Source organism: Fulmarus glacialis, unplaced genomic scaffold (assembly GCF_000690835.1).
Source record: "Fulmarus glacialis isolate BGI_N327 unplaced genomic scaffold, ASM69083v1 scaffold38564, whole genome shotgun sequence".
NCBI lineage: Eukaryota > Metazoa > Chordata > Aves > Procellariiformes > Procellariidae > Fulmarus > Fulmarus glacialis.
The window spans coordinates 1-14875 of NW_009208063.1; the positions used below are offsets into that span (position 1 = coordinate 1).

The following is a 14875-nucleotide window of genomic DNA, read 5'->3' on the forward strand; positions in this document are numbered from 1 at the left end:
TTTTTTTTTATTATTTTATCTTACTTTAATAGCTAGAAGAAAAATTGATGTCACAGCTTTATGAAAGATGTATGCACTATTCCACCAACAAACAATGATTCCCCATAGACATACTACAAATACTTCAGGCCAGACTCAGCAATAACGCTGCAGATCACAGAGGACGGGATCTCTTCCTCCGCGGGGGGATGCTCTGTTGTAGTGTACATACTGCTTCTCCTCATTAACCTATTTATATTGGCAATGTGTGCACAAGTCTTGCTGGACAAATAGAGAGCCCTGTCCTGCAAACATTTCTGCTCTTCTCAGCATACTTACTCTTGGCATTTAAGTAGCTGCCGGATCAGGCCGCTAATTTATAATGAATGTCGGGCAACTTTCAGTGTATTTCAGCTAAATGTTAGCAGAGGGCCCTACCCCTGATGAGGAATTTTAGAAATAATGCTTTAGCTTGTCTTTCAAGCCCACCCTGTCCACATGCTTGAGGGAGTGCAGAATAAAATGGGGAAAAAAAAAATCCTCTCTTCAAGACAAAACATTCTGAAAGCCTCATTGAACCTTGTACTGTTTCAAAGCTATCAAGAGCTTTGCTTAGGCCTTGATTTAATCTGAATCAATGCATAATGCAACGAAGCTGTTCATAGTACATTAATTTTACTTCCATTTCAAGCAGCCAGTTTTCAGACAAACACTGTAATCATTCGGAGTTATATAAGTTTATAATGGCTGCTGGAGGCCTGTTGCAATCAGTGCCAATTGCTATTAGGTATGTAAATTGTTATGTAAAACATACAGGTTTGACATTCTTCATCAAAATAACACATGGTTTTAATCTGGGAGATAAATTAGAGTAAATAATATTTCAATCCATGGAGTTCTCCCTTTAAGGAAATAAAGTATCATTCAATCTATAGATAAGGAGGAAAAATACCCCCATTTATAGCTTTTGTTGGAAACTCTGAAAGATCTACATTGCGCTGCAATATTTATGTAAAATTTAGTTACAACTGTATCTTCTCCACCTACAATTGCTTTACAGATTGTGGCACTACAAACTGTACATGCCAAAGCAATTCTAAACATTGCATTCTGTATTAAACAGATACAATCTGGTTTTATATTCTCCAAAATCAGTAATTTATTAACTATAAACACATTCTGGGGCTTAAAAATACGATCCCTTTTGTGCCTTTCTTGACCACCTTTAAATGTCTTCCTTTAATATTTGTCCTTTCATAAAGAACATCTGGGCACAATAAAGATACGTCATATTATTAACTCAGAAGAAAGGCATTACAGACGCTGCAGATTTACAAAACAGAAAACTAGAGAGTTTTCAACATGCCTATTTCTAGTCATAATCAGCGGATTTAAACCTATAAATATCCAGCAGCAACTACCCCAGAAGGAAGAGATGCAAATCTAGGCATAAGACAGTGAAATGCCTGGACTGGAAAATGTGTAGATATAAACATGGTCCCCCCATCCATAAGGCTTTAAAATAGGCTTCGTGTGCAAATGCTTTCTCCAGAGAAGCCAAACCATTCTAAAATGTTAACAAGAAAGTGAGAAAAAGGATACTTACTCTGCTTAAAACCTAAATAGGGTATTCGTTCAATTGGTGTTTTCCTTTCTTTCATATATTTATAAAGAGCCACAAGGAAAGCCTGCTCATCAGCTCTGCATTCTTCACCTACGGCAATCTTTGATTTATCCTCACTTGAGCCTTTTTTACAGTTGCTGTTGTTACTCTTGGGTTTGGGCAAAGCTGACTTAGCCTCACATTTTACCTGGGAAAAGAAAAGATGTCATATCAGATCTGGGTAACCTTTAATTTTCACTTAAGGAATAAATACCCTCTCCTAGCAGAATGGATTGTTGAAAAACTGAAGGCCAAACCATGCAACTGTGTTTGAGGGGAAACAAAGGAAGCTATTTATAGAGCTAAATGTCTTGTTCTGAATCTTAGTCACAACATTTTTAAATAGCCACATCTTTAAATCATTATAACCCATTGGTAATGCTCTCCAGATCTGCATTTTTATGACTATACATTGCTATGTCACAGACAGCTCCCATCTCTCACATACACTTGCCATTAGCAAGTCTAATAATAACCTTCGTTCCAGGACTGACACTGAGCATTGTCAGCTCCCGTAGACAACCCTTGGAGCTGAGGGTGCTCAGCCCCTTCCAGGAATGCTCGGCAGCCAGCTCTGAAATGACACATTTTTCTCTCCTTTGGCCCACCAAAATAGATACAAACCTTGGCAAGCCTTACCCAGGCAGAGCTCTCGGCACACATGAGTGGAGGTTCTGCTGTAGCACGGACTTAAGTCAAGTGGGTTTGACCATCTGCTTAAACTTAAGCACAGCCCTAAGTATTTAGCAGAAGGAAGAGGCTGGCAGCCGGAGCCTTTCCGGGTAGACACCGGCAGCCCCAATGCACATGAGTCCCAGAGCTCCAGGTCTCCCACTGGCCTCCCCAGCAGACGTGTGCCAGTCAGAAAGTCAACAAATTGGAACTACTTTACCTCTCATCAGTATTCAAACATGGGAAAAAATATCCAGTGAGACCGGCTTAATCCTGCAGTCCTCCTGAAGATAATCCTCTCATTGAATCAAGAAAATTACAACTCGAGCATTCCCATAATTTATGTATACAAAAAACAAAAGAGCAGAACCTTGCAAACTGATGTTTAAAAGCTCTCCATGACCAAGGTGGTATTGATACATTTCCCGTGAAATACTGGAAGTCCTCTAATACAAGGTAGTGGAGATGGCTACATGTATTTTGGATTTGCACTGTCCCTTCAATGCTTTTGAGTGCTGTGAGGAGCCTTCTGGCAGCTCCATACCCCATCCAAGACATGTCCTTTGTGCTCCCAGAGGGAGCAGGGAGACTGTAAGAGCCAGTATTTGGTATTTTAGGACGATAGCAGAGGAGAGCAGGGTATCTTACTGAACAGGAAGGCAGGAGCTCTTGGTCAAGTAAGCCATTGATTCTCCTTCACTCTCCCCACTTCTAAACCAGGTGGTTGACATTTTGGAAGTAAGTGCTATGAAGAGCATTATGTGAGTGCTTGTAAACAAAACAACAAATACATCATTGGAAAGACTATGATACGCTTATTTTATCTCCATAAAGCTACCCTCTGTCCAGGCTTGGGGAAAGCAAAATCTTTCTTTTATACTCCTCCAGGGTATTAACTTTGCAGAAAGCACTGACTTAAGATTAGCTGCCTCCATAGTTTTCCACAGATGTTGGACAAAGCACCACTATCTCCTAACCAGAGGGGAGAAGTGGCCACAATTTTCCAAGGTCATCGATGCTGCTGCAAAATCTCCTTGTTGGACACTGCAGGGTACAGGCTCACTCCTTCCAGGCAACGCAGCAGGGACCGGGAAATGCACTTCCTATGGGATTTTTCTTGATCAGTTACTGCTGAAGTATGTCTGCTGTACTGCTCGATATTCTCTGGTTGCATGGCTCAAAGAGCTATTGTCTTCCCATGGCACAAGACACCATGCTTTGCCTTTTAGTAATAGATATGCTCGTTGACTAAACTTCTGTAAAGATCCTGGGTTTCATCCAAAACTCAATGGAGCTAATGGGATTTTTTTCCTATTGAATGAACTTTGGATTTCCTCATCCACTTTTCAGTTCAGAGCTGTAATCCCTTGACTTTTTTACTTTGGCTCCTCGCAAAATTATTTAACAGCTTCCCCTTAGAAAGTTTAGATTACATTGTCATAGTTTTCAATGCTATACCAAAGATTGGGCTAGCGCTCCCAATATGAACCCATGATTTCAATAAATTTACGATTTTTAATTTGAGCTGCAAATTTGTTGCAAGCCAAAACATGGAACAAATTCACCGGACCTGGGAACAATTTTTCAGTTTTGTCACCCACTTGGTAGGTGAAGTCAATCAACCAATCTTTTTAACGGATTTTCTTTTTCAAACTGGACAATTCAGAACTATGCTTGCAAAGACAGCCTGGGCACAAATGCTACATGAAATCAAAGCCCACTGCTATGCCAGCAAAATAATGGCAAGGGATGTTACTCCCAAGGAGACAAAAGGAAACAAAGAAAATAACATTAAAAAAGCCACTGGGAGTGAGAAAACCCTGTGTAACACACAACCTCCTTCTCTCCAGCGTACAGAGAAGCGAGGTCAAAGCGCCTGTGGAACTCAGAGGTGCCAAAATGCAACGGACGGACTCCAAGCAGTGTCAGGTTCAACGAAGCTTTGACGAAGGCTGCAATGCTTCATCCACTCAGTGTTCGAGGCACAAGCCTCACTTCTGGAACCTCCCCACCGTCTGACAGGAGATACAGATGAATGCCATGACCAATGATTAACGAGAACCAAAAGGGCCAAATGCCATTCTGGGTAACACCGGTGTAAGTCCAGCATAAATGTATCAAAGTCAGTGAGAGCAATGCCAGATTTGCACCACACGATTTTGAACCTTCCTAGAGGGCAAAGAGCTGGAGGAAGGTCATGAACACGGAGTTTTGCTTGGCTCTGCTCTCTTTTCTGGTCTGCTCGGAAAGCCTGAACAACTCCGTTATTAAGGGAGAGTTCAGTTTCCGCAGGAGCCGTTAAAGCTCTTTCATTGCAGCCTCAGTGTGAGTAACACCTCCAAAATGAAACTGAGGGCTAAGGCCCAGACGGGAGACCCAGCGCCACAGCGTGGATAAGCTGGGGGTGTCCCGAGGTGGGCTCTGGGAACATCTGACCACCTCCTGCTGTGTATTCCATCAGAGGCGTATGATCCATTACCAAATGGCCGGTGAACAGTCATGGATACACCCGTGTGTTTGTCTTCTCCTGCCAGAGGTCACACACAACACAGACCACTACAGACCTGCATTTTAGAGTTTCAATCAGACAATGGCTGAGGCGCTCAGAATAAATCTCCAGGTCTGAGAGCATGCCAGGCCACCTGTGGCCACAGGAAGAGCATATCCTGGCAACTTTTAAACTAATTTCCAGATCTTGCTGTACAAATGAAGTGAGAGATTTACTTTAGCATTTGCACTAGGAGATGTAATGAGTAGATTCATTTGGGGACAATTTCCATGTTTAATAAGTTAATCCTTTCAGCTCTTCAAAATGGTCAGATCAGCCAGTTTTAAAAAGTCTTACAGTGCATTTCTGCACACTTTGAATGGGAACGCTCTTGGGGAGCATGAAGTAGGTACGATGAGGGTCACGCTGGAGCCTGCAAGCCCCAAAAGCCTGTCCAGCACTGATGACACCTGAAGTATGAAAGGCTCCAGAGTCCTGGCGAGTGTTTGGAGAGAAGAGCTTGATGTATGTCTCTCCAGGAGAGCTGATCCTGCCTCAGTAGATGGCCTCGTATTCTTGCGATTTTTACATGCCCAGCCTGGGAGGGAACTCCCCTGAGATTTTCCCCAGGAGGTACTAAAATGGATGTAGTGAGATCAAAAGCAAGAAGTGGTACACGAAAGACCCGCTTCCCCTGGCAAAACCCACAGGTCCAGGACCACATTGTCTGTCCTGCTATCGCTCTGTTTTTAACAAGCCACCTACACTGGAATTTACTCAGAGCTGCTCCTACCCAACCAAACGCTCTTCTGTGTCAAGTAACAGTAAAAGCCTGCAAAATGATCTGCTGATGGTTCAAGGTAAACATGCCTAATGAGAACTAAGTTGTAAGAAGATACAAAGCTTTCTAGTCATTGGCAGCTGAGAACATGAAATTCAGCAAGTCATTACAACCATGTGGCTTGCATTGGTCTTGACAGGCTCAAAACCAGTCTTCAGAATGCTACTTCTGCCATTTTGTGACCCAAACCGTACAGCCACTGTGTCTCCATCAGAGCCATCGCCCCGCCACCCGAGAAATGAGGCTGCTGTCAGACACTGGGTGCCATGATCTGAGGATGAAAGCAGCACAACTTCTGGTCAAAAGGGATTTTAGCTGGAACAGGAATACGGCTGCCAAAATGTTTCAGCATCTGACACAGGTGGATTTGTCCTGTTGACACTAGCAATGTTCAACTCTGCTTTCCATGGACCCATTGTCAGCATTAGTTGGAGACAGAACACGGACAGAGGAGGAAAACCAATGGTGAAGCCCAACATGGAGCCTAAGATGATGACTTAAACTCCCAATGGTTCCCAACAATGAGAGGACAGTAGGTAGATCTCCATTCCCCCCCTTCCCCAAATACACTTCCCCTCCTTCCCCAGAAACCCATAAGCAGGGTCTGTATAAAGTGCAGTACATCTGCTGTAGAGGGTTTCTGATTCACTATCCCTCTTCTTAAAGTATATCCACAGCCCTGAGACAGATTGATGTGAAGAGCCACAGTGAAGCCAGTGTGACTACATGCAAGGACATTATATCATGAGCATGTCTATTATTTATAATGAAATTAAGCTGGCCAAGATAATTAATGCTATTAATATCTGCACAATGATGAGCACAGTATGACTAGATAAATAAGCGGAATTACTTCTTATCTGAAATATCCTCCCATTTGACTAGTAGGGTGAACCCAAATATAAACAGAGAGGATAAACAATTTGGTATGAAGTGTTACTGTTGTTTTTAATTATCTAATACCTATATATCAGGTGCTGAAGAGGCAGAACTACTCGTGCTACAGTCTGGGGTGCTTTGACAACACGGTCCACGCTGCAGTTTGCTGGTAATATTTTAACATGAAAAACAGCTTGGGGGAAGGGGGAATTGAGGCAAATTGAGACATTTTCACACTGCGGATTTTGCATTCTTCCACAGAACAAAAACATTTCAGGCAAATTCTATAGTATCTGGCAGGACCCCGCAACTCAACACACCAGGCTCCATCGCCTTTTACCATGCCTGTCTAATACGATAGCACAGACTCTAACTGAGTACAATAGGGCAGAAAAAGAAGAGAAACAGTGACTTAAGGGCAGAGCTTCATCATGAACTTGAGCCTCTTTTATCGTCATCAACAGAAGGCACAATTTTAACTGAACTCCTAGGGAGGAGGAGGAGGTGGAATTTAATTTGCCTTCCTATGAGAAACTGAGAGCAGAACACTTCCACTTGACCTCTTTAACCTCCTAATCTCCCAGGACATTCACTGCATACAACAATACCAACGTAAATGGATCTATAGATTCACTGTATTTCCTGAAGAGATAGTCACAACAATGGAAGTGTTTTTCAGATACACATCCATCTAATTTATTGAAACAATGGATTCGGGAGGAGTTCGCCTAAAAATTCAGTCTATGCAAACCTGTTTAGCTGTTTAGTTCAGAAGTGTCACAGTGACAAAGTTCTGCCTCAGATAAAAATCTACAAGTATTGCTCTAAGTGATTTTCCATCTTTGCATCTTACAGTTTCAAATTAAATCATCTTGAAAGGAGCCATTTGTGCTGCTTTTTTTTTAAAGAGAAAAACCAAATTACTATTTAAAACCACACAGACAACATAGAAAATAGGATGTAAATTACACTACAGAAACTCCATTTTTAAATATTTTAAGGAGAAGACACAAACCCATAAATATCTAAAAGATTAAGTCTATAAACACAAATCAACGATCCAATTTTTACTTGCAGTATGGGCTAAGCACTGTAGCACATACAGAGACTCTGTAAAAGCATGCACTATTCAACAAACCCTGGAACATGCAGCTCGGCACTAAGTATTAAAGAAACAGCCCAGATTTTTTTTTAAGCTTTTATACTGAATTTCTGCCTTTATCTTTTTTTTTCTAATTTAAAAAAATTCGAGATCTTAACATCAGGGTCATGTCGTTTGTGTGTGCTTCTTAGAAACCATTACTGAAGCGGCTCTTGTTTCACAGTCTGTTTATCTTCAAACTTATATTTAGAAGTACATTGTAACAGGGTGAGCTGCTCCCTGGTTTATTTTTAATTCGAAGATACTGTCACAAACTATGTTTGTGTGTCACAGAATGTGAAAACTAACACTACATGCCAAGAAAGCTTAAGCACTACCAGTTACCAACAAGCTGATAGCATTAGGTTGTTAGGTGATTATAGTTGCTGGTAACTTTGAACACAGACATGAATTAAAGTGAATAAAACTATTGAAAGAAATTACATTTATCTCCTCAAGAAAATAAGTTACATTCTAAATTTGAAACAGCATGCTGGGAAACAAAGGCAGGGCTGTACCTAAAAAAGGAGAGTGTACTGAAAAGAGTATTATTAAGTGATTTACCTTGGCAACAGCTTTGCTTTCAGAATTATTGTTGGAATCCTTAATGCCATTTAATGAATCTCTTCTCTGTGGGCAAGGCTTCTTTTTGCGCGGTCTGCCTTTAAGATTTGGCGCTGAAAATTAATGGAGAACAATTTGAGCACATTGTCTTATACTGGATTCTTAACAGCTGAAAGCATAATAAATAATTCCACTACAATCAGTCACAGAAATGTACACATCTGTCTACAGTAAATGCTTATTACGAGATTCCCATCCTCCATGGGTTACATCTTGACACACTATATGTTTCTATAGAATATCCCCCAAGGCTAATCTATTCCACTTTCACATAACTAATTAATATTAAGTCAAACACTAGTCTCCAAAGGACTTGGAGAGAAAGCACAAGTATTTCTCCATGGTACAAAAAAGAACAAAATAGAATATTAATAGGTAACTTTGCATTAATCAGCCTGCTGCATTTATTATTTCTAATCTTCAAGTAAGAGTTCTAACTACTATTTCCAACTTTGGGAAACATCTGGTTTTGGAAATGTTCTGAAATATTGAAATTCCTTACAGCTCCAAGAAATGTTTATATATCCTGTCATTCTTGTCAAAGTTCTTCTAAAAAAGTTTAAAAAAAAAAAAAATTATCCCCGAGTCCTGAAACGGATCAAAAAAACTCCTTAACAACTAGTTCTGGAAGTTGACAAGTACTGAAATAAGTGATTGATTGTTTCATAAGGGTTACATACCACACATATAAATTAACATGAATCACTTTCAGTTTTGTCCAATTCTTAAGATAAAACAGCTCTGAAATAACAGAGTGACTAAATCCTAACCGTGCTGAGCCATACATAGAATGGGATATGGATCATCGTAAAAAATATCAGACTCATCTTTCAATAGTGGTATTACAATATAAATTATGATCACATATAGAAATAATAGATGAAGCAGATGTTGCTCATTATTACGTGTCCTGCCTGCTTTCAGATTTAAAAATCAGCCTCCAACTACTATGGAAACATTTAAAATGATAAACAATCATTAACTAATGACTGTACCGAAGAAGATAATTTCCTTTAAACCTTCAATTTCTAGGTAACCATTGTTTTCATTACTTAAAGGGATGATTAGAACAATGTCAGAAATCTAAACACCACAAACCTCTTGAGTGCCTTCTAATTGTTTCTAATCTTACATTTGTCACACAGTAAGCCAGTGGTTTCAGGACATTTTACATTTTAATTAGTTTGCAAACACAATAAAGGGTGCTAATTTGATTTTATAGTTTGAGTAACAGTGTCATATTTGGTCTGTTCAGAGAAAAAGAAAAGCTGTGGGTTTAAAACCGAAAGTCCAAAAGACACATCCTTTTTCTTCCCCCAGCACTGGCACATGGTAAATATATATATACACATGCATGTGCGTATGTGTGTAAGTCCGTATTTTTGTCTATATAAAAATGTTTATCTCCCTATAGAAATATCTCCATCTATCTCCAGTGAAGCACATTCTGCTTATTGAAAAGTACTGCAGAAAGCAATTCTGAAATTGTCATCTGAGGCTAACATGCAAAATCAAACAAAGAGAGAAAGAAATTATTACCCATTCCAGTCGACAAACATCTGCCTGATTTATATCTGTACTCATGAATGCTACAGCATGTGACTGCACACTACGTCGCTGGAAGTCTCGACTTGGTGTGGATGTCAGTCTTACACAAAATGAACACTAAGAGTATTTGCTCCGTGCTTACAAATCCCCTCCCCCAGCTGCTCCATTACTCATATAAACAGAGATGAGCGACTCGGCGGGAGCGTGGGATGAGCTCCGAGGACTCCAGCGCCGGCTGCCAGACTGCCAGCCCCGGCCACGCCGCTCTGCCTTATATATAAACCCCGCTCATCCCTCCGCCTTTCATGTCTTCCCGATGCCTACTTTTTTTTGCAGACGACCTGGATGGGATGGACAGATCCTTGACTATGGTTAGCCCCAGCAGTTGCACCTTCTTTAAAAAGGTGTTGAAGAAAATAGAAATGTTCCTTTCATTTACTAACCCTGGCACACACATTAAAACGTTAACCTTCAAATGAATAGATCCCCCGACCCGGTCCAACCAATGGCTGGAGAGAAATGTGGTTCAGCTAGGATCAAATACACTTGCATGTGAATTCCTTTTTCTTTCTTTCTTTTTTTTTCATAAATAAAGAAACTAGTTCAAGGCTCAATGTTTTCCAAACTTGTTATCCTGAGTTTTGGCACTGTACTTTGTATCACACTATAAAGCACTCCTAATGTTTTGCTAAAAGCTTTAAAAGCAAGAAGGCATTTGTTCCTAAATTCCAGGTATATTGAGCTTGCATATAAACACTGTTTGAATTGGAGCCTTCCACGGCAGAACTGGCACAAACCCACTATGAAATGGGGTATTTGCATTCTCCCCATGGCTCAGGAGCTGCAGCCGGCAAGGTCTGTCTGCAGCGCACACGAGGACTGTCCCACACGCGGCACCGTACGACTTTAAATCACTTTAAGCCATTCCAGATCAGACGCACAATTAACAAGAAAGCAGCAATAGGAATTAATACCAGAAGAGAAGGCCCTTGCCTCTAGTATCTACTCTGTAAAAAAAAAATTTGAAATAGTTCCAGTCACATTTGAAACAAAGCCATTAACATTTGCTCCCTAAAACATGATAAATAAATGCATTATTTGAAGATTATTTATATTTCAGCTATATCCATTTTGTTCTCTTGAGCTAGGAAATATGACTAGGACCGAAGGAATAATTTACAAGTCACATACTTGTTTTAATTTTTTTCATTTTTTGTTTCATTTATGACATATTCATGTGCACACTGAAGAGTTCTTGAATTTGTTATTCATAATTATTTTAAAGCAATTTTACAAACATGTTGTGGCTTAGTCCCAGTGAGTTTTCCTGATGACATTGGATGTTCAGTATGTACTGGACAGCTAAGTGAATATCCCATGGTTTTTTCTGCTTTCTGGTGGAGAAGGACTTCTGGCATGACTACCTGAGAATATCTGAAACAATTCAATTTCTTCACGTTTGTGCATATGTCTTTCGAATTCATTTTCTGAAAGCATTTGTGGCAGTGAAACCTAGTGCATTCCTAGAAGGTGAGAACATAAGCAAAGCAAATTAAAAATTGAGTAAGTACAGACAAAAGTTTGCATTTATTTGCTACCTCTTTAGTCTAAGTGCCTGAAACAGGAGTATGAGAGATAAGACATACTACCAGTTTAAATACTTTCTTTCCTGTGCATTTGACAGTATGTTTGCTTTTGCCAACTTGTATGTTTTTTCCCTTCCTTTCTTTCTTTTTACTTCCTAATGTATCTGAAAAAGGGGAAAACTCAGCTACTGAAATGTCTACTGGGGCCCGTGGTGGGCTGCTGGGAACTTTTTTGCCTCTACTTAGGCGTGACTCAAAGGATCAATACAAGCATAGCATAGGTGCCCTGTAAGCTTGTGGTTTGGGATGCAAACCACAACACCCCCATGCCTGCAATCAGCAGGTGACAACGTCCCGGGAGAGCAGAGCTGCTGCTGTTCAAGGCAGGCAGGCATGGAAAGGCTGTCAGCAGAGACGTACACCCAGTACAATACAAATGGCCCCGAACCTCCGAGTTCAGACCTCCGGAAGCGAAAGGGCGTTCATCCACTTGAAGCCCACACACGCCTGTGCCTTGCTGACTCAAGGAGCCTCTTCTTGAAATTACAGCTCATCCCAAGTTTGCTAGTCATCACAAAGGGCAAGTTCATTTAGCAAAAGGCAAAGCACAAGAAATTATCTTCCCTGTAAAATCTGTGGGTGCAATAGCAATCTAGAGCCCAGCAGGGAAAGCCACTTCACCAGCTGAGTCCTGGCAAACATTTCAGGTATGACCAGGTAAAACACAGCCAGCTGCAAAACGCACACAACACATGCTAACGTTCCTCATGTTAGGAGAGCTGGAGGAGCATGAGGACACGCTTCCCACCTTGGGCTGGTTATCTTTACCATACACGTCACCACTGTGTGTGCTACCCTTACCCATCAACAGGAGTTCAGAGGGACCATTTCAGCACTCCTTGGATGCCAGTTTTACATCAGCATGTTGATTCCTGGTTTCCCTGAGCAGCAGATCCAGCTGGTGTCATTTAAACAAACCTGTCCCTCAGAACCCACCAACCCGGCTGGCCCCGCAATGCAACCACCACTGCTTGCTACTGCTGCAGAGGATGCTGAGGCTGTAACATGGGGTTTCACAAGGAATCAAGCAAGAATCCAAGACGAACGAAGATCTAATTCATGCGCAAGCATTTGTAACCATAAAGAACAAAAGATGTGATTATTAACTAGCATGCATGTGGTGTGGACTTTGTTTTTCAGCTGACTACTACGTGGTGGTAAAAGTCTTGTGCTCCCAATTAAGTGAAAGTGTGTGAAATGGGTACGTCATGAATATCAGCAGCTACACAAGCCATGATGATAACCATACCTTAACAACTCTTCCCATTCTGGAATACGTTTTATTGCCATCTTGGTTGTGAATTCTCAGGGAAAAGAAAATTATTTATAGGAATCTGCCCAGAGACAGGAATGTTTTCTTCTCCGTGTTTGAAAGGGTCCCTGGGTGTTGTCTGGAAACAGGTAGTCACCGCAAATCACACGGCTGCTTGCCGTTCGACATGAGGGATCAGTATTTCTCGGAAGACCATGTAACGTTAACTTGTGATTGAGCGGGACACAAGGAAACTGGGCAGGAGAAAAGAGAAGAGGGAACAGCTTGCGCCTGTGCCAGTGGACTGAGAGAGGGAGACGGGGAGCCAGAGAGGGGAGAGGCGGGAGGTGTGCCCCCAGCCCGCTCCTCCTGCGCTGCGTGGTGGGAGAGGTCTCGTTCCGAATCACACACTTCTCACACCTGCCTGGGCCACAGCCGGCCGCCCCACGCTGTGCCAGCCTCCGGCGTGCTACGGCAGTAGGGTGCAGGAGGAGGCAGCCACAATCCTCCTGCCGAGCTGCTCCTTCCCTGGCATGTGGCTCTCTGGGGCAAGAGGGAGGGAAGGAGTAATGCCCTCGGCTTTTTTGGTTTGGCTAGGGGAAACAACTGTTGCTGGCCACAGCTATGCTGAGCTCCTTCCCAACACCCCTTGGGCTGTCTAGAAACTCCTTCTCTACCTGCAGGAGAGCAAAAGGAGGAGCACACAGCCATGGTCTTCACGAGTGAGGAGTGAAAGGGAAGGTGAGGTGCAGAAGCTGCCACTGCCACCTCCTCTGTGCAAATCCTCACTCATATGCACACCTGCCTTTAAAAAAACAAAAAGCATTTAGGCCCTGATGTAACTGCCCTCAGTAATCTGAAATTAAGATTTAATTACTCTTTTCTTCTTCCTAGATGGAAACTTGTACCTTGCCTCCTCCTCCCCAAACTGTGGCCAAGCTCTGCAGAGCCAAAACACCAGCAATGCCCTACGTGTTTTTATTACAAACCAACACACCTGAGAGGTTAAATGCAAACCCTGTGTTATGCATGGCATGGGAGTTAGATTATCTGTAGATGTAGACTGGCAAATCTTTGCTGACTAAAATGTACTCCAGGAAGAAGCTGACCTGGCAATCCTGAAGCCCAAAGCCTGTTCTTGTGAGCTGCCTACAGACAACCATAATCAAACAAGGCCAATCCAGAGGCACCCGCAGCAGAGAATTAAAGACCAGGTGTTGGAGACAAGCTCTGACCCACAAAGCAAGAGAGCCACACAGAAAAGGGAGGAGCTCAGGGTTAATGCAGCTCAGACCAGCTAGATACTTCCACAAAGCTAGAGGTTCCTCTCTGTTCATGAAGCCATGAAACAGCATCATTGCTGAAAAATTCCATCTTCCCCTCCAGCACTCTCATCAGCCTGTGCCAGCATCAGGATATCATAGGTAATCGGGAGAAGGTGAGGAAGGAGATGACTACACTGCCCACCCACTCAGAAAATTCACAAGGTTGTGGCCACTGCTCTCCAGCCACTATCACCCTCAGCTGCTCAACTTTCAGGGACACTGTCTGCTCAGCAGGACGTGGCAAACAGGAGCATTTCCAAGCCTCGCTGCCCAGTACAACTTCCAGCTCTGGGTTAAACCTGAGGATAGCAAGTTCTACGCAGGGGAAGGAGAAGTACCCAAGAACGGGAGCTGCTGAGGTCAGCCATGATTAAACGCTACATATGGTGGAAAAGCGTAGGCCGCCACAAGAAGACAGCACCTCCACCAGCCACCTTCTTCATCTGCATCCCCAGGAAACAGAAGTGATCGCTGGACTTACCATCTCCCTGTTACAAGTCAGCCTCGCTTGAGCCATGTGCATGCCAAGAATGCAACGTACTGTGTACACACAGCCACCCCTAGATGCACAAATAAGTCAAGAGACAATGGCTGTGGCTTTGGGGTACCTCACTTTAGCAGGTTAGAATTATCCCCTTTTTAGGAGTCTGATTATCATTGGAAGTCTAATGAGTTCAACCCTCCCCATAACACTGTTCTCTAGATGCACCTATTTTGGCTGATGTAAGAGATGTGTTGTTATAGGGAGGGTGTTAAAAAAAATAGTGGCCTTCACACAGCTGAGGTCAAGCTATGCTGGCACTTTGTCAAAATCAGT

The 14875-nt window shown here is 42.3% G+C and overlaps 1 protein-coding gene across 1 annotated transcript in view; it reads right to left on the reverse strand.

Moving 5' to 3' along the window:
* Nucleotides 1–1697: 1697 nt before the first annotated feature.
* Nucleotides 1698–14875, reverse strand: part of LOC104075749 (AT-rich interactive domain-containing protein 5B-like) — a gene marked incomplete at its 3' end in the record, with an annotated part of 87837 nt that continues 74659 nt past the window's right edge. Inside the window, exons 4-5 of the mRNA XM_009576358.1 lie at nucleotides 8228–8340; nucleotides 1698–1790 (exon numbers count right to left, since the gene is read on the reverse strand). Of these exons, the coding sequence (XP_009574653.1) occupies nucleotides 1698–1790; nucleotides 8228–8340 (206 nt within the window). The remainder of the gene's footprint in view (nucleotides 1791–8227; nucleotides 8341–14875) is intronic.